The sequence below is a fragment of the Ixodes scapularis genome, unplaced genomic scaffold (genome assembly GCF_016920785.2).
Source record: "Ixodes scapularis isolate PalLabHiFi unplaced genomic scaffold, ASM1692078v2 PGA_scaffold3__209_contigs__length_174095766, whole genome shotgun sequence".
Lineage (NCBI taxonomy): Eukaryota > Metazoa > Arthropoda > Arachnida > Ixodida > Ixodidae > Ixodes > Ixodes scapularis.
The window spans coordinates 2,704,740-2,730,088 of NW_024609868.1; the positions used below are offsets into that span (position 1 = coordinate 2,704,740).

At 48.1% G+C, this 25,349-nt stretch overlaps 2 protein-coding genes and 1 pseudogene across 2 annotated transcripts; 1 reads left to right on the forward strand and 2 right to left on the reverse strand.

Annotated features, from left to right (window-relative positions):
* Positions 1–228: 228 nt before the first annotated feature.
* Positions 229–2,482, reverse strand: LOC120849359. Its single transcript, XM_040221566.3, has one exon. The coding sequence runs from the start codon at positions 2,451–2,453 to the stop codon at positions 327–329; it is 2,127 nt and encodes a 708-aa protein (XP_040077500.1). The 5' UTR covers positions 2,454–2,482; the 3' UTR covers positions 229–326.
* An 11,822-nt stretch (positions 2,483–14,304) lies between these two features.
* LOC115328171 lies at positions 14,305–17,351 on the forward strand. The gene is made up of 6 exons (XM_040221560.3): positions 14,305–14,532; positions 14,706–15,103; positions 15,453–15,659; positions 15,732–16,191; positions 16,254–16,429; positions 16,798–17,351. The coding sequence occupies exons 1-6, from the start codon at positions 14,362–14,364 to the stop codon at positions 17,279–17,281; spliced, it is 1,896 nt and encodes a 631-aa protein (XP_040077494.1). The 5' UTR covers positions 14,305–14,361; the 3' UTR covers positions 17,282–17,351.
* A 5,364-nt stretch (positions 17,352–22,715) lies between these two features.
* Positions 22,716–25,044, reverse strand: LOC115324455 (annotated as a pseudogene).
* Positions 25,045–25,349: the final 305 nt, after the last annotated feature.

Below are 25,349 nucleotides of genomic sequence, written 5' to 3' on the forward strand. Positions count from 1 at the left end.
TAACTAAAGCCCTTCTATCCTGGGAAAAGTGTCGCCATTCATTGTTGTAGAAATGCTTGAGGCACGTGCCGCGCGCCACGCGTCTGAAATCTAGCTCAGTGCTGCGCTGTGCCGCCATGATCTTCCCAAGGGCTGCACGCTGACACGCCTCGTGCACGGACGCGGAGCGGGGATGCGCGATCCCCGCTCCGCTCTTATGCATTGATTGATTGAAATCTTGTCTTTATTGATGCGAAAGGTTCGCCTGCCTATGGTCTGGTGAACCTGAGGCAGGAGGGAGGGGGTTGAGAGGGTTGTAGGGAGAGGGGATTATGATGATGATTAGGCTAGATGAATTGATGGACCCCGGATGTCCTGATAAAACGTATCAGTGAATCTAGGATTTGTTTTCTGTGTTGTGCCTGTCCTTTTGGGTGGGTCCAGGCTTCTAAATTCCTTGGTTTCGCCTCACTCGCTAGCGAGGCCCATGCGTCTTGTCTGAATTTCTCTAGACTCTTGCAGACCCAAAGCATGTGTGTTGTTGTCAGCAACCCTCCTGCGATGCATTTCTTGCACACAGGGTCGATGTCTTCATTTCCTTCTTCATTTTTTGTAAATGTTGCTTTTCTTGCCGGTGTTAAGGCTGTACCGGTCCTGATTCTTCGTAATCGTACACTCTCCCACCTCGTGTATCCTTGCGGGATTGGGTCTTCTACTGTCAGTAGAAGGCCTTTCAGGTAGAGTTTGCGTTCTTCCTTTGCCAATTCGGCTCTTTCCTCTGGGTCAATGGGAGTTTCCTCGGTTGCTTCTTCCCGAGAGGTTAGGCCAGTTGCGGAGCTGGTGCTGCTAGCTGCCTCCGCGGCGGCCTGGTGTGCCCTCTCGTTGCCCAGGATACCAGTGTGCCCGGGTAGCCATTCAATTATCAGTGTAGAGCCTTGTTTTTTTAGCTCCTTTGCGATTATTTTGATAGTTTTAACTGTCCTGTTTCTTGTTCTGCTGTTTCTGCACGCTTTAAGCGCCTGCTGCGAGTCTGTGAATATTCGGGCCGTGTAGCCCGGCTGGAGAGTTGCTTTAATGTCTTCAGCAGCTGCCAGTATAGCTTTGAGTTCGGCCTCTCTGACGGACGTCTGTTCTGAGAGTTTTGCTGTTTCAATTTTGTTCCCCGTTTCATCTGTCCATGCTATAGAAACAGCCGCGGTGTTCTTCGCGGCATCCGTGTATCTTATTTCTCCCTTTCTTTCTTCTTCTGTACGTTGTTCCAGCCACTTGTTGTGTTTCTTAGCTGCGAAGGCTCTTCTTCCCATCCCTTTCTTGGGTATCGGTTTGTGGTCGATTATTTCAACGTCTTTCCAAGGTGGCAGGGCGTCCTCTAGTGGGTACCTTCCTTCTGCTGCATAGCCCAAAATCTCAAGAAGACGCCGGCCGTGTGCGGTTCTTTCTAAGCGTTGAAAGTGTGCGATCTTTTGCGCCTCCGCCTGTTCTTCTATTGTGTTCATCCCCACGTATTTCCGGAGGTCTTCGAGGGGCGTATATTTTGGGAGTCCTGTAACTATTCTCATGGTCTGGTGGTTTAATCTTTCAATCTTTTTCCACTGGGTCCTGTTTAGGTTCATCCAATTGCAACTGTACAGTGCTTTAGAGGTGAGGAGTGCTTCGGCCATGATTCTGATAGCCTTTTCATCGGCCCCCCATGATTTGCCGGTTATCTTTCGGATGAGTTTAAGTGTCTGGTTCCATGTCTTTTCTAGCTCGGGTAGCCATTTAGTGCTTCGTGCCGTCTCTTCAAAAGTGACTCCGAGGATCTTAATACTTGGTTGCCTGCCTATGGTCTGTCCTTTCAGCTGAAGTTGCACTAGGTGAGCGATGCCCTTCCTGTGATCCCTTGGTCTTGCGACAACCATGTATTGCGTCTTTTCTGGGGATGGTTCCATCCCCACTTCTTCTAGGTAGTTCGTAACCTCGTCGATGCCTCTTTGCATTATTTGCTCCTGTTCGCCCAGGGAGCCTCCTTTGGTCCATAGCGTGACATCGTCAGCATAAATTGTGAATCCAAGGTCCTGAATACGTCTGAGTCGTGTGGGTAGGTCAGCCATCACCATATTAAAAAGTGTGGGTGATATAACTGCTCCTTGTGGCACTCCCCTGTTGTTAGGGGCCTCAGGGCCCATCGTGTTCCCGATTTTTACTTTGAATCTTCTCTTGTCGAGGAAATCGCCGATGAATTTCAGCGTTCTCCCTCCTAACCCGCATCTTGCCGCCCCGTCCTTGACCGCCCAATGGGGCACGGAGTCGAAGGCTTTTTTTATGTCGAGTGCAACTACAAGCCTTGGGTCTTCGCGGTCCTTGTCTGCCATTACATCCTCATATAGGAGCTTGATGCTGTCCTGAGTCCCCATGTATTCCCTGAACCCGGTTTGTCTTGGGTCTAATCTATCGTAGGTCTCCAGGTACCACTGTATCCTCCGCGCTATCATCTTCTCGAAGATTTTACACACGTTTGATGTCAGCGAAACCGGTCTAAAGTTCTCGCTCTTGTCCTGGGTTTTCCCAGGTTTGGGTATCGGGGTTACCCAGGAGACCTTCCACGAATCTGGTATCTTGCCTTTGGCCCAAATGTCGTTGTATTTATCGAGTAGCTTCTCTTTGGCTTCTGTTGAAAGGCTTCTGAGGGCAGTGTATGTAATCCCGTCAGGGCCGGGGGCGCTCTCTTGTTTGGCAGTGTGAATTGCTTCGAGCAGTTCCCCCATGTTAAAGGGTTCATCCATTCCCGGTTCTTGGGGCGGTTTCACAGACCAGCATTTCTTGTGTTTCTGATCTCTTCGGTTGCAGATCGCAGTCTGCGGGAAAAAGAGTTGTCCTGCTTTCGCAGCTAGCTCTTTCTCCGTGATGTTGATTCGCAGCGCGAGGTTTTGTGCAGCGTTTCTAGTCTTTCTCTTTCTTTTGTCCATTCCTTTGTATGTACGCCAAGCTTTTCTAAGTCCAGAGCGTGCGTTGAAGGAGCCGCAGTGGTTTCTCCACTTCTGTCTGCTTAGCTCCTTGGAGTATTTTGTTGCCTTGGCAGTTGCCATGTTAAATTTAATTTTCAGTTTTGTTGTCTTCTTTTTCCGGAACCTTTTAAGGGCTTGTAGTCTGCTAGCCCATAGGTTGAGGAGGTGCGTGTCTGGTGTGGGGTCTCCTTTTTTAACTAATATTTGAGTCTTGGCATTCTTCATAGCTCGCGAATGACATCTTCTATATCCTCATTCAGCTTGAGGCTCTCTTCGAGTATCTCACGAAATTTGTCCCATTTTATGAATGTTCTTGATTCCTTGCCATTATTTCCTCCTGTATGCTCTTATGCTCTTATGCAATCTCCTCAGAATTTACGGCTCTCCATGCTGGCCGCCATGAGAAAACCAGGTACCAATTTGTAGGCCATCTCTAAGTATATTAAGTTAGAGCTGACGAAGAAAATCTGGCCGCGGCGCAACGCCCATGTACACCGGCCGGCAATATGAAGGTGAACATCTTATTTGGTTTCTTGCCTATTTTACGGCTATCGAAAGCTACATTAACTCTCAACGTCTCAAATGGTACGTGGCTTGGGGTCTAAACTTTGCGCTCTAGCCCTCTTCTGGAACAGAGCTTGTTCCAAAACTTGCAGGAGTGTCAAAAACAAGAAGAAGGCTGTTCACCTTCATATCGCTCACGGGTGTACGCTGGAAGCCAACATTACCGGAGCCCCAAGCTGAGTTTCGCAGCTCCCTATTCTCGCCTGCGGAGGCGAGTGGCCCAGGTGGCGGTCACGAGAACTAGCTGCGCTGCAGTCGGATCTCACTTCCCTGTTTCGCGCGTCGTCTGCTACCACCACCTTTTCTTTTCCAGTTTACTTCCTTCCTTGATTTTTTTTTATTTTTTTATTTTATTTTCATGTGTATAATAGAAAAAAAAAAAGAAGATGATGAGGATGAAATGTAATACACCACAGAGTTGAGAGTCAGCGCAGTGTGAGAGTTCTTTCTTTAAGGTGCAACCCCACCGTGCATGACTTTTTGGTGCTTTTCCGACGGTTTATAACTTTCTTTCTACGCATCTTACAATTATAAAGTTAGTGTCAAATTAAAGAACAGTTTCTCAACAATGCTTTAATGTCTTGATATCACGATTATTTTTAGTTGTTAATTAATTATTTGGCTTTTAATAGACCACAGTCTCTAATATTGAAAAAAATTATTTCTGGAGTTATAACGTTCCACCGTCCACGATACTTTACGTGAGCGTTCGGTTAGATGTAATAAAATAAGAAAGTAAGCAACGAACTGTAGAGATAATATATATTTTAAAATAAAAAATAAAGTTTAAAATCGTAATATTTTATGGCGCTATAAAAACGGAATCACGGCAGCTAATCAAAATAACGAGACATTAAATTATGAAGCATCCTTCGATATTACATTTTCCAGAACTTCCATATCGATATATTACACGTTAAGAATGTTATAAGACCTCAAACTTTTCCCATTCAGTTACGGCGAATTGTAGTTTCTTAATAGAAAGTACAGATGGCGACACGTGTTCAAGAACAGCTTGATGTGCATTTTCCGTCGTGTGCCGCTTGGAACGCCATGTGAAAGACAGAAAAAGCGCCAGATGTCAGGGTGTCAGATGCCTGGATGCCGGCAGTGAGCGAGCCAGAGATGTGAGAACAAGCGCGAGGCTGCGGGTGCACCACAGCTACTTTTGCGCGCGTTCTACTATGCGTCGGTACACATGCCTGACGCGATCCAAATGAAATGGGCGCCATGAAATGCATTCTGCCATTTCAGATTCCCCCACGTATGCGAAAATGTTTTAATGTTTTTATCACTTGCATAAATCACTTACGATATCAAACTATGCTTGTCGGAATGGTTCGACTATATTTTGTTTCAAAAACCACCTCGGTGGCTCTTAAGTGGCAATGACATTAAAACGTCTTAGTTCCTCTCAGCCAACGCGCTGGCCTATGAATCTATATTTGTCGGGTTTAAATATCGGCCGAGGTGCCCGCAATCCGACGGAGGCCAATCTGAGATTTCGGTTGCACATCAAAAGATCTACGGTTAGTCAAAATAAACCCGCAATAACTTTTTTTTATTTTAGCGTGTTAAGTGCTTTTTGTTGGTTTGGCTTGTGAAACCCTACGATCTGAATATTTGCTTTGCTTTACCTTAGTTCGGAGAGCAACCAACGCTACGGGCTGATGAAGCCACTGAAGCAGCGCCAAGAGCGCGAAGTTAAGCTGTTCGTTCTCTTTCTGTGCCTATGCGGTCGGGCTAAACTAGAACCACTAAATAAGCTACGCTTCATACAGATATGGATGCTTAAAAAGATGGTTGTCAGTTATCTGAGGCTTTATCTGAAACCACTGGAAACGCTTTTCCGTCCTCCACAAATGTTTAAACAGTTGGCGACAAAGCAAAGCAATATTACGTGAGCTTCCTGACACCGAAACTATTTCTGAGGAAGTCGCACTTTTGAATCATGACAACCGGCAGTTGCATATGATTTGTTACTAACCACCAACATGGCGGCGCCCAAAACAATATCGGGGGAAAAATTGCCGATACTCTAAGTGTAGCTCATTTGGTCTAGCTCACAGGATAAATCAAGTGCGGTGGGGGATCGTTGACCGAGTGTGTTGTGGCACCGCAGATCAGAGCACGTGGAGAAATGCTCGAGTGCGAGCTCCGTTCAAAGCACGGAGCTCCCGCTGCAGAGCGTGCAGGGACTAAATCCCCTTGATGTATTTGCGTTGGTTTTTCAAATAACCTCAAAGGTGCCAGTGCACGAGGCCCGTGTCTCGACCGGCACTTGGACACAAATGGCGACGCAGCACTTATACATTCGAGTTGCCCGTGTGGCACGCGTGCCACACGGGCCACTCGAATGTCATTTACAACGAATGACATTCATGTGATCAACGAATCGGCTCGCGATCTGTCGCGCGTGGAACGCCCCACGCTCGGAGTGTCGCGCGCTGATTGTCCGATCCTTCAAATGTCATTCGTTGTAAATGGAATTCGAGTTGCCCGTGTGGCACGGGCACCGTGGGCACGGGTATATAATGACTGGCCCTTGAAAGGGAATGGCGGCGGAGCGCCCGCTCGTGGCACGTGTCTTGCGCGTTTTCACAATAATGGTTGGCGTTACTTGTAAAAAACGCATTTATCAAGGGGCTTTAGCAGGGACCCTGGGTTCAGTCGCCCATCTGCATCCTGCCGTCGTGCGATCGTGTATCACATATACTGCGTAATGCACGTTAAAGACCCCGGACTAACAGTTGCACTGCACTTCTTACAACCTTCATCGGGTAACAATGTCGCCCTACGAAATTGCTGCTCTCTAAAAAACTAACGACTAATTTTGAATGCGCCGTTACATCGCATTTTTAATATGTGTTCGCGTTCTTTTTTATTTTTATTTTTTGTCTACATCTTTGATTATGTTGCTCTTACTTATAATGAAACAGACTATCGTTGTCAGACTTCTGGAAAAAATATTATACAACTAAGAAAATGGCACGTGAACGTAAAAGTAAAAAAAAGAAAAAAAAACGCATAGGCGCACTTAATAAAAATAATCGAAATAATAGAATTGATTATAATTGTGTTTTCAAAGGTTTGAGCGCCCCAAACGCTATAAAAGCGAGCTCGGTGCATTGGATGGTGCGCTTGTTCCAGTGGGGGATCGTTGAGCGCACCAAACGCTATTGGCGACGTGCGCGACCGAAAGCGTCGCTGTGGTCGGCCTTCCACAATTGGCCCAAAAGCTGACTATGACGTCGGAAAGGGTATACCATCGACGGAAATAAGAGGAATGAAAGAACTTTAATTTCGACGGTGTTGGCAGTGTTGCTTTGAGAGCGCTATGATTTCAGGCCTCCACCATGCTATTTACGAACACCATCGAACTTGTTGTTCGCAAGGTAATGACGTCACAAGGGGGAACCATAGGAGGGCGCCACCGAAACATCTCGCCGCTAATAAAAGCGAGCTTGGTGCTTTGGATGGTGCGCTTGTTCACTGGAAGTGTAGTTCAGGACAGTATGCTCGCACTTGTATGTTCTGCTTCGCTCGCAGAATAAAACCAAATACTTTATTGGTAATGTATTGAATGAGACAAAGCTCACCTTCTGCATATGTGCAATGCCCTCAGTTTTCGCGTAATTACACGCTTATTTATCATTATTGTTTTCGTTACCCCCACAGCGATTCAGTTCGTGCTCTTTTGTGTGCTACATGCATTATTAGAGACCAAGGTAACCCAAACACATTCTTTTTCGCAAATTCTAAAAAAAAAAAAAAAAAAAAACCTATACAACTTGCTACGTGTACCACAACCAATAGAAAATATTCTAAGCTTCACATATGACCGCGTGCCTGACTAAACATCGTTGTTTGTCAAGAACAATTGCGATCGTATGAAATCACGTGAGAAAAACTCGTTCTAAACACGCGACCGTTGGCATGCAGTGAATGCTCATAATCGGCGCCGAGATGATTGCTGGCCGTCAGCAGGTGGAGTTTTTCTACCAACTCAGAGTTAGAATGTTTCCTTCTTTCTGTTGTTAGCAATCAGGAGACAACTTACACCAAATCTGAGGGTAATAAATTACTATGAGCATTCAAACACAATGACCTGAGCAGCATATGTGTACAAGCTTTAGCTTTTGATGCACCTTTAACTTTCGACACGCTCAACGCTAGTGTAAAACGTAGGGCTGTTTCATTCTTAATCAGCGTACCATGTGAGTGCTTACACTATATTTTGTACGACGTCAAAGCCTACCCGTTTGCATCGTTTTCATTTTTGCACACCACTACTTGCGCGCAAGAATCACCAAATTAAGACTGGCACATGATGTCCCAAAAACAATTTACAGGGTTGTTTTTTTTTACCGCGAAAATAAACTACGCATTGCCTAACGCTCATTCTCCGCCCAAAGGTAGCGCTAGGTCACAACCAGATGCCAAAGTTTCATCCCGAACGGACACCTTATTCAAAAGTTATAAGTGATTTTCTGAAAATTCCAATGGAAAAAATGGAGCCCATTTTAGCCTGTTTTTCCTTTCTGGTGCCATAGAGCCCCATGTATTCGAAAACTCCGTCGGCCGCTATTTTCCCATTGAACTTTTCAGAAAATCACTTACAATTTTTGAAGAAGGTATCGTATCGGGCTGAAAGTTTGACATCTGGTTGTACCTCTAGCGCTACCTATGGGCGGAGAATTAGCGTTCGGCGATGCCTAGTTTATTCTTGCGGTAAAAAGAAACCCTTATTTTTTTTGTTTTGTGATACCCTGCAAGTTACTTAAACTATGTGCAAAAGTTATCAACAGACCCAGAATCTTTGCATGGCCAGTCGTTGAATTTATCACCGAATTCGTATGAAAATTAATAAATATTCTTTATTGCTGTGAGTTTATTTTTAACCTCGGCATTTTTTTATTATGACCCCCGCACCAGTCCTACTTTGGGTTAACCAAACTCAACATCTAAACCTGAGTGTCATTTTTTGTGTTTTCCAGTCTCGTGGTTTGGGTCAAAATAAACACCCAGCTACCTATATGAGACACCTGACCGCCCAAAAAATAGTCTTTTCTTTTAGGTAGTTAATTCCTGAAGCTAGAATTTTGGAAACCAGACTATGACGTCATCACATTTTGCTGGAAATCCACAAAGATCCAAACACATGCACGATAAAAGGGGCGGCCCGTCATATTGCCGCCCGCAGAGCCGAGAAAGCAACGCTCGGTCTCGGACTTCTTTAAGATTCGCGTTCATTCTTGCACCAGACGGAACTTTCGCCCTGTTTTCTTGTCCTCGAAAGTGCCAGTTCATCCTCGCCCGAACGCGCGATGCTCGAACCTTCTTTGCCGAACTTTCGAGATGGTGACGTGACGCACTCTAGATAAGCAGCTGCCAGCGACCTTGTCGAGTCAGTCTCGCTCTCGCTCTTTGTTACGCTGCCGAATCACCGCCTGCTTTTCTGCTGCCTCGACGCTCTTTGTTTACTTTTTTTTTGTTTGGAACAAAATCGCCGATTAAACCCTTATTGTTCAGTTCACTGTTCGTCCTCTCGTTACCTTCATTCGTATCAGTATAAATCTGATCACATTGTAATATGTGTCATTGGCCTCTGGAATCTCCGATAACGGCGCACAGGCAATTTTATATTTTTCAACGCGTCGGTAGTTTTGTCGTGCATGTGTCTCGCCATTTGGCTCAAGACGATTTTCGCGTTTTGTTCTGCCTACATTTGCTGGAGACGTGAGCTCGGAGCGTGGCAACTGGCCCCCTTGCACGAGAACTGGCGCAGCCGTGCGCGTTCCGAAGAAAGCTCGTGCAGAGAAAACCAAGCAAGGGACCAGGGATGTCAAATTCTGGATATAGAAGAATATCCAACTGTATCGAAGCGCCACCACACGATTTTTCGCATTGATGTACAGGCCTGGAAGGCGATCCCACCGCCATCTGTTGGTTCAGAATCACACTAACCAGGGGTGGGGTTGCACCTTAAGTGTCTGGAATTTATTATCGTGTGCGTCTGTTTCCTTGCGCTGTGAAGTGTTAATATGAATCGCCAACTCGCCCAAGCTCGGTCCGGCGTGACCACCGCTCGCGCTGCCTCCGACGCGCGTATTCTGAAGGCAGCGATACCGTTCGTGCCCTCTTTACGGACGCCAGTCCGCAGGATGCACGGGGGGGATCACGGTCATCGTGAACAGTGATCTCAGGCTGGTCCACGCTGCCACGGAACGTGGTCTCACCGACGTGTTTCTCCTGGAGGAGCGTGCGGTTGCCAGGGCAATCCTTTCCACCTTCCAGTCTCTCCTCCTCCACGCCCACTCACATCCTGACTGACTCCCAGACGGCCTGTCGCCACTCCCTTTGCAACACCTTACATCCCTTCACTGCGTCCCTACTCGACTCTTTCCTATCTTCCATTTCCCACAATTTCCGGTTAGTCTGGATGCCTGGGCACGCAGCCATCCCCGGTAATGGGTGCGCACATGCGCTCGCCCGAGAACTCTCAAACCGGGCACCTAGGGAAGGCTCTGCCACCATCCGACCATGCCCCTTTTTCATACTCAACTCACCTAGCTGAGTTACGCCTCGCTCGACAACATTATCCTCCTCCTCAGCTTTCTGTTACTCGCAGACAGGGCGTCAACTCCAAACCAACATTTTCCCGACGCCCCTTTTCTACTCTTGTATGTACCCAGGGATTTCCCTAGACCCCCCCCCCCCCCCCCCCCCCTCGTTTTTCCGAAGGCACCCCCTTAATTCACAACGACTCCTATATTCGCATTGCCCCCCTCCCCCCCCCCCCCCCCCGCCTTTAACCCCCCAAAACAATTTAGACACCCCCCCCCCCCCCCCCCCCCCCCTGATTTTAATTCCTGGGGAAACCCCTGCATGTAGTACCCCTCCCGCGGTCCGCCTGAGTTCCCGCACTGCGGCGATCGTCCCACCCTTCTCCATATGGTCTCGCAATGTCAAGCCATTCCCTCTGTCTCGCCTCTTCCCAACCCCTCCCCCACCTCCTGGCAGGAGCGGCTGGCCGATGACACGGCCACCAGCCAGAAATGGCTGGTGGACCGTGCCGAGTTGGTGGCCGCCACGTATGGGGCCCCGGACTAGGGACTCCAACTGGGTATACTAGAACCCATACCTGCAATAAAGTTTATTCATTCATTCATTCATTCGCCCAAGCTCAAGTATTGCTATTCAAACTTGGCGGGGTAGACAATACAAAAGTAAGACTCAACTGCAGCGCTGCTAGTCCTCGTGACCGCCACTGAGCCCATGTCGCAGGCGGAGCTGTGAAACTGAGCTTGCTCCAGTAACGTTGCTGGAAGCAACCCCCTGGCTACGTGCCTGGGCGCTTCTCTAGCTATCATCATCATTGTTTGTGACGTCACGGGTAGGACAGACTGGTACAGACCGCGCAAATCTTGGATCCGTCGGCTCGTCAGCTTGTTTCATGCGATGTTTGGGTAAGGCGCGGCAAAGCGTTTCACGCGTTGTATTTATTTGGTGAAGTGATATTTGCAGCAGGACGTTTTACCAAAGCTCAAAACCGCACGGGGGATGCGTGTAGTCGTGCCAACAAACACTTTTGGCGCTGAGGTGTTGAAGCGCTCGGATGGTGGTTAAAGCTCCTTCATGTTTTAAAAGTAACGCAAGGTGCGTCGATGCAAGAGGCACGTGCAACGTGTAGCCCTTGGAAAGATCATGGTGGCACAGCGCAGCATTGAGCCATATTTCAGACGCCATATTCTTCCGAGAAGTGGCGGGCGGTATACGTGTCTCGAGCATTTCCACAACAATGAATGGCGCCACTTTTCCCAGGATAGCGTGCTGTTTCTACCCCAGTTCAAAAAGCTGGATGATGAAAATAGAATATCCAGCGCTTTATCCCACTACGTCTACCACGGCGAACAGCGTGTATTTTTTTTATTATGATTCGGCCAAAATAAAACTAAGAAAGAGATGTTAATCAAATTGAAAATAGTAAAGCGAAATTCGAGAACCTCTCGCCTGCGTAGTAAACACTTAAGTGAAAGCGACTCCGCGTGTATCCGTTGGTTCCAATGTGTTCTGTGAGTTCTTGTCTCTTATTAGTTGCAAGTTGATTCCTTTTTTTTTAATTTTGCACACCCGTAGACGAACATTTCCTCAAAATAGCTGGCAGGAAGAAGCGGTGGCTGGCTTCTGGAGTAGTTTCAACTTAAAAGGAGCGGTGCAACGATATTCAACTGGAATGTTTTTCACTTTACACGAGCTTACTGGCACTAGTGGGACTCAAGGATACTCGCACGCAACGCCACTGGCAAAGAAACTCCTTTGTTGCAGTGTAATTTCAAGAACAAAAGCGATCATTTTTATTCACTCTCTCATTCGCAAAACTTGATGAAGTAACTGAGCGGTCGCAGTACCGGCCAGTGACGATATTTGAATGCGGCTCATGGATTAGACGCGAGCATTGCGTGGGCACTCGTTTTGGGCTCGTAATAATCGATAGCTTGAGGAGCACTCGGGTAGTGGCCCGTGTCCAATCGCAGCAATGTCGACAATAGCCGGAACATAACAATGTCTGCAACTCAGCGCGTGCCTTGTGCTTTGCCAACCCCAGCGTGTGGATATGGTCAACACTGGTGGCATAAAATCGTCTCCAGATCACGTGGCCGCTTGTTCTGGCTGCGAGTTCAGTGGTGAACGCTGCTCGTTTTTCGTTATTTTTTTCTGCGACTTCGACAGCGTGTGGTGAAAAACGAACGGGTGTTGCACAGGTCGTTAATGTCAGGGATACTTTCCAAGCGGTATTTGCGCTAAGTACAAAAATCGTTGCAGTGCCCCTTTAACGCGCGCCCCAGTGATACGCGCGTAACGAAATGTCCCTACAGCGTGCAATTCGCGTAACGAGAGCCGATGAAACGTTCGTGTCGACGAAACGTGTGTCCATATGAAACGCGCGTCCATGAAAATTTGTCCACGAAACGTAATTCCACGAAACGAGTTGCGACGAAACGATAGGGACCCCAAGCTAGCACACACCTGACAAAGTAGAAGAAAGTGAAGATGAGCGCCAAGCCGGACTACACGACGCGTCGGAGACATCCGTTCGGCGATCTGCCCCAGGGCACCCAGACCCTGTTCATGGCATCCGGAGGCGCCGCGTTTCTGGTAGCCCTAGCCCTGTGCGTCTTCTTCTCTATGGACTCGTACTCGCGCGCCATGCTCGAGAAGTTCAACCTGACGTCTGCCGGCCCGCTTCAGCGGCACTCCGTTGGCCGTCAGCAGGCGAGCGCCGGCCGTGCTGCCTCAACCAGGATGACCGACGCCCAGGCGCCCACGGCTCAAGACCATCTTGACAGGATCGCCCTGCCCATCGAGGACGACGTCTGAACCGTCGGCTTTGTGAAACATAGCTCACTGCGCAGTGTGGTACCATCTAAGCCTCGAAGGTGTGCCTAATAAAGGAATCTCGCCGGGGGACTGCGCTTCGGCATATCCATACGCTTCGGCATATGTACAGGTTGTTCCCCACTGGTGTTCCTTCAAGAAATGTGAACTGTTGTCTTTTCTTTGTTTACCGGAAAAATAAACTGCGCAATCCACGTTCCTTCGACGCCCAGATGTAGCGCTAGCCGGTCTGAACTATAGAAGTTTAAGATCTAACCGTTATCTTAATAAAATTTATCGGTGATTCTCTGAAAATTTCAATAGGAAAATGGCGGCCGACGGTGCCCTGGAATCAGTGTTGGCGGTAACGCGTTACAAGTAACGGCGTTACCGGTAACGCGTTACTTTTTTTGGTAACGTCGTAACGTACTCGTTACTTTTCCAAAGAAGTAACGGGTAACGTACTTACGTTACTTATTTTGAGTAACGTGTAACGATATTGCGTTACGTTACTTTACTTCCTAAAACTTAAAAAAATTTAATTTAAATTCTTTTTTGTGTGTTTTTAAGTTCCCAGTCATAAATTCCTTAGTCCGAAAATGCCGCTGTCCTCGACTTTTCTTTGACGTCGGTGCTCGTCAGATTTGACGTGACACGCCACCTGCCACTCGTTTTCTCCCGCGGCTCGTTGACCTCGCTACCGCCGTCGCCTCGGCTGGAAGGCCAAAGAGGTCCGGCTTCGGGTGGATATGGGAGATTCCTGCGTCGAAGCCTGCGTTTCGCCTCCCCCTGGGAAAGGGAATGACACCTTCGTGTCATTCTTTTTCCCGTTTTCGGGACTTGAAAAACGGAGGCGGCCTTGAGCGATTGACCGACAGCTGTGTGGCTCTCCGGACTCACGTGATGAGCAGAGCAAGGCCACCGTGGAGGGCACGGGCGAGATTTGACAAAAATAACTTTCCCCCGGCAAAAAAACAAACAAACAAACAACAACAACAACAACAACAACAAACAATACGGCCGGAAGCAGAGCGCCGAACGATTCGTCGAAGTCGTGTCGCCTGGCGATTCTTGTAGTGTCCTGTTTGGACATGCAAACATTCCTGCCTTACGGAAACCCCAACACCACGCCCATTGACCTACTTCGACGAACGCTGTCACGGGCAGTGGCAGGCACAATGATAGAAGTCCTCCGAGGTCAACTCCTAATCCTCCGAGGAGAGAGGGTTCAGTTTTTTCTACTATCCTAATCTAACCCTTTCGTGGAACCCCAGTGGCTATTCTTTTTGCGAGAGTGAACCCGCAATCCTACTGCGCCAGAGAGACGCTTCCCAACAATTTCTTCTGAACCGTGCTGGACGCGGATCTTCAAGGTCGCGCACCAGCTGTCAGAGCTGAAGACGATAAAACCCCTCACGAAAGCCATTCGCAAGCAGTTGTCGTCACCTGTAGGATGGCTACGGCAAGTGCAGCTTCATCGCCTTGGCCAGGACTCAATAAATACTTCGAACTGACAGAAGCCAAAGATGACAATTTAATCTTTAAGTGCCTTCTGTGTCAGCCACAGCTGAAGCTCTTAAGTTGTGCCAAGTCCTCAAGCTCCAACCTGAAGAAGCATGTAAAGGTAAGCAAAAATTTTTGTTTCTTGCTCTTTATATTTGTAATTTAATTCCGATTTTGCATTGAGTGGGCCCTCAGATGTTATCAATACAGCTTTGGCGGAGTGTTGTGTTATTTCATGTCAGAAAGCATATCGCCATATTTTTAATCAGCAATCTGCTTCTTTGTTTTGCGCAGAAACTACACAAACAAAGCTTGGCTGCGTTCGAGGCCCTTTCAACAAAAAAGAGGGGAATCATTCAAGCGTACGAGAGCCCTGGAGCGAATTCCACACAGCCAACAAAGCAAGCCAAGATCGACGACTTAGTCCGCCATCAGTCCGTGCCTCAGGTGCAGCTTGACAGACTGGTTGAAGATTTTGTTATTAATGCCACGCAGCCTTTCTCGGTGGTGGAGGAGCCTTCATTTGTGAAGTTACTAAAAGCAACAGCCCCAGAGAGGAACGTGCTCACGCGTCCGATGCTCATGACACGCCTTAAGGCGCGCTTCGATGCCCTGAAGGACAGTTTGCGCTCAACGTTTCAGAAGCTCCAGTTTGTGGCAGTCACCGCGGACTGCTGGACTCGCTTTCACAGGTACTGTTCTTAGCTCAATTGACATTTATTTACAACCATACGATTGACGGTTGACCTATCGGCACTTCTACCATTTTACTCAAAGACATATGAGTCTGTTGATAGCTACTACGTTTGCTTCCCAGAGTTTTGATGTTTTTTTTTTTACCTTTTTGTCTGTTTATGGTGTTTTTCAAATATCTAAATTCACGTGAAATTTGCTTTGCCATAATCTACGAAGCCATATTTTTCTTAATATCGATTTCCCTAGCGCAAGCACTTCATTATAAAGAAATACGGGTATCATTTCTAATGTGGCTAACCTTGATCATTATCATATTTTATAGTTCGCTTGCCAATAACTTTCCAGGTGTTACCTTGGTGTCACGGTCCTTTGGCTGGACCCGACAACTTTAGAAAGAAAGGTCGCTGCCTTGGCTTGCCGCCGTATGCACGGGAGCGTAACTTTTGAGCGGCTTGCCACCACTCTAGAGGAGATATTCAACGAGTTCGACCTTCTGGGCAAGATTACGAAAGTCATCACGGACAGCGGGTCGAATTTCGTGAAAGCTTTTCGGTGAGTCTCTGTTACATTGTTAAAAATGTTATTCCTTGGTACACGCGTCTATATATTGTTGCGCTTGTGCAGGATCTACGGTGAGGAGGAAGCCAACGATGAAGACGAAGAAAATTGTCAGCCAGTGCATTTATGTTCGCTGATCGAGAGCGCCGAAGAAGGAAGGCACCGCCTGCCACCCCACCACCGGTGCTCAGCACACACTTTGAACCTCATCGCTACCGTTGACGCGGCTCGTGCAGAGACTGTTGATCAGGAATATTCCACGATTAAGCAAAGTGTGTTCTCCAAGTGCCAAAAGCTCTGGAATAAGCAGGGACAGTCCGCGCAAGCAGCTGATCTGATCAAATCCCACTGCGGAATCTACGTGCCTCGGCCAAATGTTACAAGGTGGAACTCTACCTTCAAGGCCATGGAGGCTATCAACACGTTTCTAGAAAGGGGAACAGACCTAGACGTCCTCTTCTGCAAGCTAGGAATTCCGAGGCTGCTGCCACCTCACGAGCCCAACTTCATCAAGGAGTATTGCAGGGTACATTAAATTTAGGTAGTTTTCGTGACTTTCTTGCTAAAATATTTGTCGTTTAATTACAGGTCATGAAACCTGTCTGCTGCGCCCTGAATGTCCTGCAAGGTGACAACCACATTCACAGTGGCTATCTGCTTCCGACGCTGGACGTCCTCATCAAGAAGATCGAGTATGAGAAGATGGCTGGATTGCGCTACTGCGGACCTCTAGCTGTTTCTCTGTTGGCCGGAATTCACAAAAGGTAAGTTGTGACACGCGTAAATTGCATGAATTGCTTGAGAGAACTATGAAATGTGATGTCGATCGGGAGAGCCAAAAGGGTAAAACCGTCGGTTGAACGGTTTTATGATCAATGTTTCTCGCGTAGAGAGTACGTTTTGAAACTTGTGGCCTGCGAATTCCGCCGTAGGTGATCGCTCAGACGACTCGTTTTCTTTACTCAGTGGTGTTTATTACCACTGCACGCAAAGAACCCATCCGATATGAGGCTTGTCTTCTTTCGCCACGCTCCCCTTGGAAGCGGGGAGTCCCGCGCGCCTACGAACTTCGCTCCTTTGGATGAAGTACAACAGTTATTTCGCTAATACAATATACATTTCGCTGCTGCAGGTTCGACAATGTGATGAGTCAGAAGGACCTGCTGGTTGCCGCTACACTGCTCCCGAGATTCAAGCTGTCGTGGATTTCGGATGAAGCCAAGCGAAATGCGGCCCTCGCGGCCGTCAAGAGCGAGCTGACAGTCTCTTCGCGGCTTGTCGAGAGCCCGGCTTCCCCACTAAAAGCGAACGCAGCAGAAGAGGATTTCTTTGGAAACCCGTTTGGAAATGCATGCACCTCCGTGTCCGGGGATGATGAGCTTTCACGGTACTTTCTGGTACCACACAACTTTGCACTGACGGAGCTAAAAAACAGCTTCCCTCTGATGCACAAGCTGTTTCTCAAAGTGAACACGGCTGTACCATCGAGCGCATCCGTTGAACGCCTATTTAGCGTAGGCGCGGACGTGTTTACCAAGAAGCGAGGTAGAATGTCTGATGCCAACTTCGAAATTCAGCTGTTGCTGAAGTACAACAGCGGAGTGTGCTTCGGGTAACGGAGGAACTTGTTCACAGCAACTACCGGTACTTCGACATGTTGTGAATAAAATACATTCAACGTTTCAATCTCGGCTGGTCTTAATTTCTTTGCTAATGAGGGAGGTCGGTTCTTCTGTTAAGTTCCGTGCCAACATGTCATAAATCAGCTTCATATATACTTCCGCGTTTTTCTTTTAACTATTCGGGTGAAACCCTAAAAAAGAGAGCGTAATTAAGTTTCCGCATGGACATATTTTAGCTATGGCGCTTACGCACATATCAAACGTCGAAACAGCAAATGTTTTAGTTCGTGAATAAAAAGTAACGCAACAGTAACGTGCGTTACTTTTTATCAGTAACGGTAACGGTAACGCGTTCCTTTTATTTTGAGGTAACGTAGGTCGGTAACGCGTTACTTTTATTTGCAAGTAACGAGTAACGTATTTAGTTACTTTTTTTCGGTAACGCATACAACACTGCCTGGAATACATGGAGCTGAATGGCACCGCGGTCACCGAGAACGGGCTTCATCTTACCATTGAAATTTCGGGAAGCTCACTTATAACTTTTGAGTAAAATGATAGTCAGTTTTGTAAGTTTGACACCTGGTTCGGAAAGCTAGCGCCACACATTTGGCCGGAGACCGAGCTTTCGACGATGCGTCGTTCATTTTCGGGGAAAAAAAAACAACAAACAAACAAAAACTGAAATTTGTTTATTTCCTTTCTTTTTTCTGGGGGAAAGGGGGGGGGGGGGACCGTTGCAGAATCGACAAAATCTATATCCGCGGAAAACTTTCTGTGGCATATGAGAAGTAGTGAGAGTGCGCGTGCGCAGCTTTGATCAGCGTTCAAGGTGCGCGAACGCCCTGCATCGCCCCGATGTCAGGCGCTGCTCTTGGCAGGGCGCATGCGCAGACGCTTTTCTTCACGCGAACGCAGTGCCCACGCCTTGTGTGAGAACTGCGCGTTTGCTCACACTACAGGGGAGTGTTGGGACCGGAACGGCTCACCTGAGACGTGCATGTGGTGTAGATCGCGATAGGTGTCGACACCAGCGCATAGGCAATAGGGTCAGTAGAGAGGCACTAAATGAGCTACGCTTAGAGTATCGGCACCGTGTTCCCCATATTGTTGTGGGCGCCGTCATTTTGGTGCTTGTGCAGAGCAGACGCAACTGCCGATCATCATAATTCAAAAGCGTGACTTGCTAAGCATTAGATTGTTAGGAAGCTCATGTAATATTGCTTTGGTCTGTCGCGAACTGATTAAACATTTTTGGAGGACGGAAAAGCGTTTCCCGTGATTTCAGATAATGCTTGAGATAACCGGCAACCATGATTTTAAGTCGTTACTCTGAAGCGTAGCTTATTTAGCGGCACTAGGTCAGTATGCATGTGCAACGGTATGGTGGTGGTTGTGCGTGTGCACCGCGTGCACGCGCATGCCCTGTCGACTGAAGCCTCGCGATTCTTTTCTACACGCGCAGCCTCACATGTTCCCCATTGTCGAGTCGCGCCGGTCCAAACACTACCCCGTATTCTGCAGGGTGTCTCAAATAGAAAGACAGAAGTTCAGTGAAGCGTTCCAGCTCCTACCGCAGGCCCTCCGGAAGGTCGTTTCTTCATTGCTCTCGATACAGTTGTTTATTGCACTAAAGAGAGCCTGACATGGAAGAGAGTAAAAAAGACCTTCGACATCAATTGAGAAGGGATCACCACTTCCCTCTGGCCCCATTCCTAAAAAAAAAAAAAAAAAAATCACCTTTTTTGAGTTAAAGCGGCACTGACATCCCAAAGGTCGTATTTTTTTTATTGTCTAAAACGATGCAAGTTGGAGTCATAGACACGCAAAAAAAAAAACCGCATCGCGAAAAAAAATTTTCCCGCTCGCCTTTTTATTTTTGGCGTTTGATTCTCTCGCCTTCGCCTCCTCACTTCTTTTGATTCGTGACGTCAAGAATCATGAAATTTAGAAGCTTTGTACGCGGCATTTCTATAACATTTAATAACGGCAATCCTAAAACATGTTTTTTAACGCAATTGCGAGCGCACTACGGCCCTTCTTTTTGAAATACCAAAAATCGGAAGTTCGTTGTGGTGCCGTCTCCTGGCTTTGTATCCTCCCACAGAAAACAGGCGACACCGCTCAAAATCGGTCCGCCGGGCGCTCGCTCCTTTCCTCCTCGCTTTGGGTCGCCATGGCAACAGCAGGGAGTCATGAAAGAAAGTGGACTCTCAGGTCTCCGCAATATTTGACGTCAACGCACCGGCGCGGATAGCGCGGGAACTTCGAATTTGGCATTTGGAAATTGTTTTTTTACTTCACAAATACTGAATTCCAAAATTTCAAATTTTGAGCGTAATGTCCCGGCATCGTTTTCAATCGTTTCGGATAATAATAAAAAAAAAATGATTTTGATGTGTTAGTGCTCCTTTAAGGACCAAAAACGCATCATGCAATTTCAGTGACGATGCGTGGTTTCCAAGAAAGTTAGAAATCTGGGACTGCCACGAATCTCTTCCCGGCCTGTTTGCAAACAGTCCAGCGGCCCGTTTGCACGTGTATACGTAGGGCAAACAGGCCGCTGCGTAAATGACTGGGCTAGAGAACACGCAGCAGCTATCAAGCAGGCGCCGTCTGGGCATCTGACCGTGCATTGCGATCGATGCCCGTGCATCCCCTTGTTTTAATGCGAAAGCAATAACTGTCCCATGGAGCGAGCCGACGTCATCAGTTTAAAGAGCGAAAACGGCACCTAGTTTCCGGGATTGGCTGGCGCGCGTGGACGGGGCTCCCATTGGCCGGTGCGCTGGTCAGTTTCCACGACCGCTCACCCCATGGCGCTGCGTGTCCATCAGCGCGCCGTTAACATGGAGCCTCTAAGGTCAGCGTGCCCAGGGGAGCACGCGCGCTGACCGGCGACGGAAAGTACGCAGCAGACGAAATAAGGGAGCGGACGAGCGGCTTGCATGCTTTCGCATTCACAACTCATAAGAAGTGCTTAGGTGTACCTCGAGCTTTTCAAACACGCCCATCGTAGGAGGACACGGCGGAAAAACAACCAGGAAAATTCACGAAGCGTCTGTCATCAAAACAAGGGGCGAGTGCGCTCCGTGTTGTCGTTACCTCTTCCACTTTGTTCCTGTCCTTCGGAACTTCGATCTATCCAGCCAACCAAGGAGCGCAGTGCCCCTACATCGGAACGTCATCGTCTTTCAAGCGCCGGTCGCTCCCGCTGCACGGCGGAGGCTGTGCCAAGCGTATTGTAGTTGCGAGCGTTGCCGCTTGGTGGCGTCAACGCGTGAAATCTCGCGTAGTAGTAATATCCCAGGACTTCACGCCCTATACCCCAACGTTACTGGAGCAAGCTCAGTTTCACAGCTCCGCCTGCGACGTGGGCTCAGTGGCGGTCACGAGAACTAGCAGCGCTGTAGTCGAGTCTTTTCGTTCCGGATTGTCTAGCCCGCCAAGTTTGAATAGCCATACTTGAGCTTGGGAAAGTGGTTGATTCATACTAACACTTCACAGCGCAAGGAAACAGACGCGCACAAAAATAAATTTCAAACACTCAAAGAAGGAACACTCACAGTGCGCTGACTCTGATCTCTGTGGTGTATCACACTTCATCTTCATCATCTTTATTTTGCTATTATACATATGGAAGTAAAAAAAAGGAAGAAAAGAAAAAGAAAAGGAAGCTCTCAACGCAGTGGTAGCAGACAACCTGCGAGACAGGGAAGCAAGATCCGACTGCAGCGCCGCTATTTCTCGTGACCGCCACCTGGGCCACTCGCCTCTGCAGTCGAGAATAGGGAGCTGCGAAACTGAGCTTGCCCCAGTAACGTTGCCATACCCTTTAGACGTTTTCTGTTTTCTGACGTCCTCAGTCACGTGGGTTCTGTATATGGTATGCGGGACAAAAAATAATAAAACCTTTCAACCCGGAATATGCGAGAAAATATAGGTGAGGCAAAACAAGGATGTGTGAAAACCACACATTTTTCGTAAACACCTCCTAGTGGCATGGAGAGATCAAAACGATGATTTACCGCGTATCGTAAGTGACGACATTCAAGATGGCTGCGCCTTTGTATACATAGCCTGCCCGGAACGTCATTCGCGGCCATGTCGGTATTGTACGTGCCACGAGCGTTCGATTCACCGTGTTAGGTTCACACCGCGGAAGTAGTAGTAGCTCAAGGGAAGTAGAAATCGGTGTTGTGCCGAATACTCAACAAAAGTATTTAAGGTAAGATACTAAATACTCTTTGTAAGATACTAAATACTCGCTTGAAAATGTTTTTAGTGTAGTATTCAAGTTACTTCTAGCATAAACTATCTTGAGTAGAGTACAGGTACTTTGAAAAAGTAATTAAATTCCAGTCAAAGATTCTTGACAAGTTTTGCAAGCGGGTAACATAAGAATAAAAAGTAAGAAAGGGGGCGCCCTATTTGTGACGACTTCTGTGAAAATCACATATTTCTGTGATCTTTATGACCTTCAAAATGCGCCTTCGAATAATTCGTGGTATGGAACATAATGCGTGCCGAAATAGTTTAGGAAAAAATGGGACTCGTGTTTTGTAGACATGAAGCCTGCCATGCTTTAGTTTTACGGTATGCTCGGCTCATGACGCATTCCGCATTAATATGCCATGCCGCGATTCGGGGACTTGAGATTAGTCCTGCATTAATTGCATATCCATAAGAGCCGAACTAGACGTTGATCAGGCAGTCAGATTTGTCGACGAGTGCACGACTGAACGACCCACGTGCATGCTCAGGCGAAACATCGGCTCAACGACAGCGGCCTCGGTCACTGATTAACATCGAAGAGTAAGTACCTTGTCCCCCCAGTGAAAAGCGAGAAGAAACACCTGTACTTCCTACTGTAAAAAAAAGAAAAAAAAAAAAAGAAAAAGAAAAGTCACGAGGGAAACACAGGAAAATGCCCACCAAACCGCTTCTAAACATCTTACCCCTACCCCCTGGTTGGGGGGATGTTAAAATACAGGAAAAGAGAGTAAATTGATACCATTTCAAGACATGAAAAACAACAGGCACAATATTATTTGATGAGTCAGCATTTCATTGAATATTATTTAATCACAGCCAGTACCTGAATCACGCAATGGACCTTACAACCTTACAAAGTAAAGCTTCCCATCAACATCACTTCCTAGAATGTGCACCAAGGCTCACATCTGTTATCAGTATTAATCATGAGATAGGTTGAGCACACAGAATGTAACACAAGAGAAGGAATGCAAAACTTAAGCAACACTGAACGAATATTAGAAAAAAAAGTAGAAAGTAGAGACGGTAGGCAGTTATGAAGTAAAAAAGTTTTATCATAACGCCGTGAAATAAGAATTAAACAAATTAGGCTTTTTTTTTTTTTTTGCGCTGTACGAAGGATGTATTATTTCTATAAAGAATGTGCCGTCAATCAAGCCGGACATAGCATGTTTCTACCAGAGGCACTACATTGACGTTGCCGTTTCAGCAACTGTGCCTGCCAGCTGCAGGCAACTGCTCACAGAATGCAGCTTTCCAGACTCGCAGAAGTACAGCTTGACCTGCATAAGTTTCTCGCTATAGCCGACAACCTCAGCGAGAAGGTCTTTTCCCGCCGTGGACCCCACAAAAGCCGCATATGCTTCGGTGGTCCAGGTACGTTCACGGCCACTACCTTTAGGCTTCATGTCGGCCAAGCACGCCTGCACAGCCTGGAAGGGCAGGCGTAGGAACCGCGTCTCCAGCGTCTTCACCCAGCTCGCAGACACCCATTCCTCGTCTCCGAAGTCTGGGAATGCCACTCTCACAGCATTCCTTTCGGTGCTAAGGCCAACCACTTTTGCACGATACCACCGCTCATCGTCCCTGCTTCTGGCGGCTACCAGCTCACCTTCAGATTTATGTAGCAGCCTGTCTTCATGAAAGGTACTACAGCTGCAGGTCACTTGCAAGGTCTTCATGAGACTCTCAAATCTCTCTTTGGAAGATGACGGTCCCTTCTCAATGAGCTTCTGGATGGATCTGTGGCCATAGGGAAAGACGAGATAGAAGTTGATAGGGCTCACAGCATACGAGACCTGTGCCAATACTGTGCTGCCTTTCTTGGGGAGCTTGAGGGTCGCCATGCATGTGGGAACTTCTTCCTTGACATGCAGGATAATGGAATCTTTTTCACCCAAAACGTGCTTGTAAATGGAGTACTCGTCTTGCCTGCAGTAGCCCTGAGCGCTGAAGAACTTGCATATCCTACTCTCGTCCTTCACAGCAAAGTCTGCGGTGGCTACTCCAGGATCGTCTGTGTCGACCTTGTAACTGTTGAAAGAGTTGTGGTAATCTTCGTCCATGGGACTGAAGTCTTCGATGGCAGATCTGTCAATCCTTTTGATGAGGGACTCCCTCTGACTCGGTGCTCGCGCATGTCCATCTCTGATCAAGCGTTCTGCAATCTCACCTTCAGTTCTATTCTTGAGACTCACTACAAAGATGTAGTCTCCGTAATCATCGCTGCTTTTCCCTTTGCCGGTCACCACGGCTACCAGTGGCGACTCACTATGGGTCAGCTGCGCAAACCGGTTCACGTCGATATCCGTCCAAGCATTCCAAGGTTCAACACCGGCTAGCTGAAACCTCAAAGCTAAGGGGCCCTGCTGCGCCAGCTTGGCATCCATCTTGTAAAGGCACGAAGAGCTGACTGTCTTCCGGTTGCCATAGTCGACGAAGAAAACTCGTGTCTGGAAGTGTGATCCCACCTTCTCCAGATCCTCGACTCTCACCCTGACCGCAGACTTCACTGTGAGGTCTCTGTAGATGTAGTAGCTCCCTTTGCGAACTTCGGAGGCAGCGCAGGGCTCCAGGTCACATCCTGTAATATTTCTTTGAACCTCAATTAAGCGTCCTCTCAACCCAACAAGCTGGCCGTACCAGAGGTCGGGCGAGCACGTGAACGTAACTTCAACTTCAAAACACCTCTCTTCGGGCACAGCCGTGGGCGGAAGACTCGACGGGACACAAGGCGTGTACTCGATCTTCGAGACCGCTTCTGGGTAGGCCTGTATCGAAGCGCCAGCGCCCCTGTGATTGGAAACGCTTTTGCCGTTCATGAGCGGCTTCGTTGCCTTCCCGTCGGTAGGCGCCGTCACGTCGAGGTACCGCAGAAAGTCCGCAAAACCGTGCTGCACGAGAAGCTCAGCTACGTTCAGACGATTGGTCGGTTGCACCTCCGGATCTCTCACAAACAAGTCTACGTCGTACACTCCGGCGTCCGACATCCCATAGAAAATGGCGTCGAAGAGAACTTGGCTGTGCGGAGAGACCCGCTGCAGGTCAAGGCGAGAACTCTGGCTCGTTGGCCGTACCTTGCGAATGCAGCACGAGGCTGTCAGGTTGGGCTTCGAGCAAACTGTTCCGGTGATGGGAAAAACGCGGTCGAGCCCTGTCATATTCGTGTCTCCCCGGTCAACGTACAAAATCTCGGCCGATACCTGGATGCCGCTGAGGTTCTTATGGACGTCGGTGACTTGGGCCCTGAGGAATCGCTGGCTCTTCTCCTCGAAAACCAGGCAGAACATTCCGATGTGAACTTCGTACACGTGAGACACCCCTGGTGCAGGACTCGGGAAGCCGTCGTTGTTGGAGTCGTCGAAGTTGTAGCGAAGGAACAGTTTCGTGGGACTCGCGTAATGCGTTACCTGCACCGACACACGAACGCGTATCGGGACGTCGGTGGGTTCTGGTACGACATGTTGCCGTGCACTGGGCATTTTAGAGTCGGCCGCAGTCACCCGAGCCTCGGGTTGGATACCGAGTTCAATTGCCCACCCCGACTAGAACGTGAGGGAGCTGCTTCGGTGCGAGGGACAGGATGGAAAGTACAGCCCAAGCCAAGTCGCGGAATCAGTCGTGAGAAGGCAGCAGCTCGGTCACTCGGACAAGAACACAGACGCGTGAAATTATTCGCGTGACACGAACTGTGCAACGTCTTTTTCTTCCCGACCGACCTTCGTCGGCGGTGTCTTCCATAGAGCCCTATTTGCCGGTAGGGGCAGCGGCGGTACATATAGTACGA

Excerpts from the sequence above, each read along its gene's own strand:
- LOC120849359 (XM_040221566.3), bottom strand. The coding sequence starts at position 2,453 with ATGATAGCGCGGAGGATACAGTGGTACCTGGAGACCTACGATAGATTA.
- LOC115328171 (XM_040221560.3), top strand. The coding sequence starts at position 14,362 with ATGGCTACGGCAAGTGCAGCTTCATCGCCTTGGCCAGGACTCAATAAA. Across the intron at positions 14,533-14,705 it reads ACCTGAAGAAGCATGTAAAG|AAACTACACAAACAAAGCTT; the intron begins GTAAGCAAAAAT and ends TGTTTTGCGCAG. Across the intron at positions 16,430-16,797 it reads TTGGCCGGAATTCACAAAAG|GTTCGACAATGTGATGAGTC; the intron begins GTAAGTTGTGAC and ends TCGCTGCTGCAG.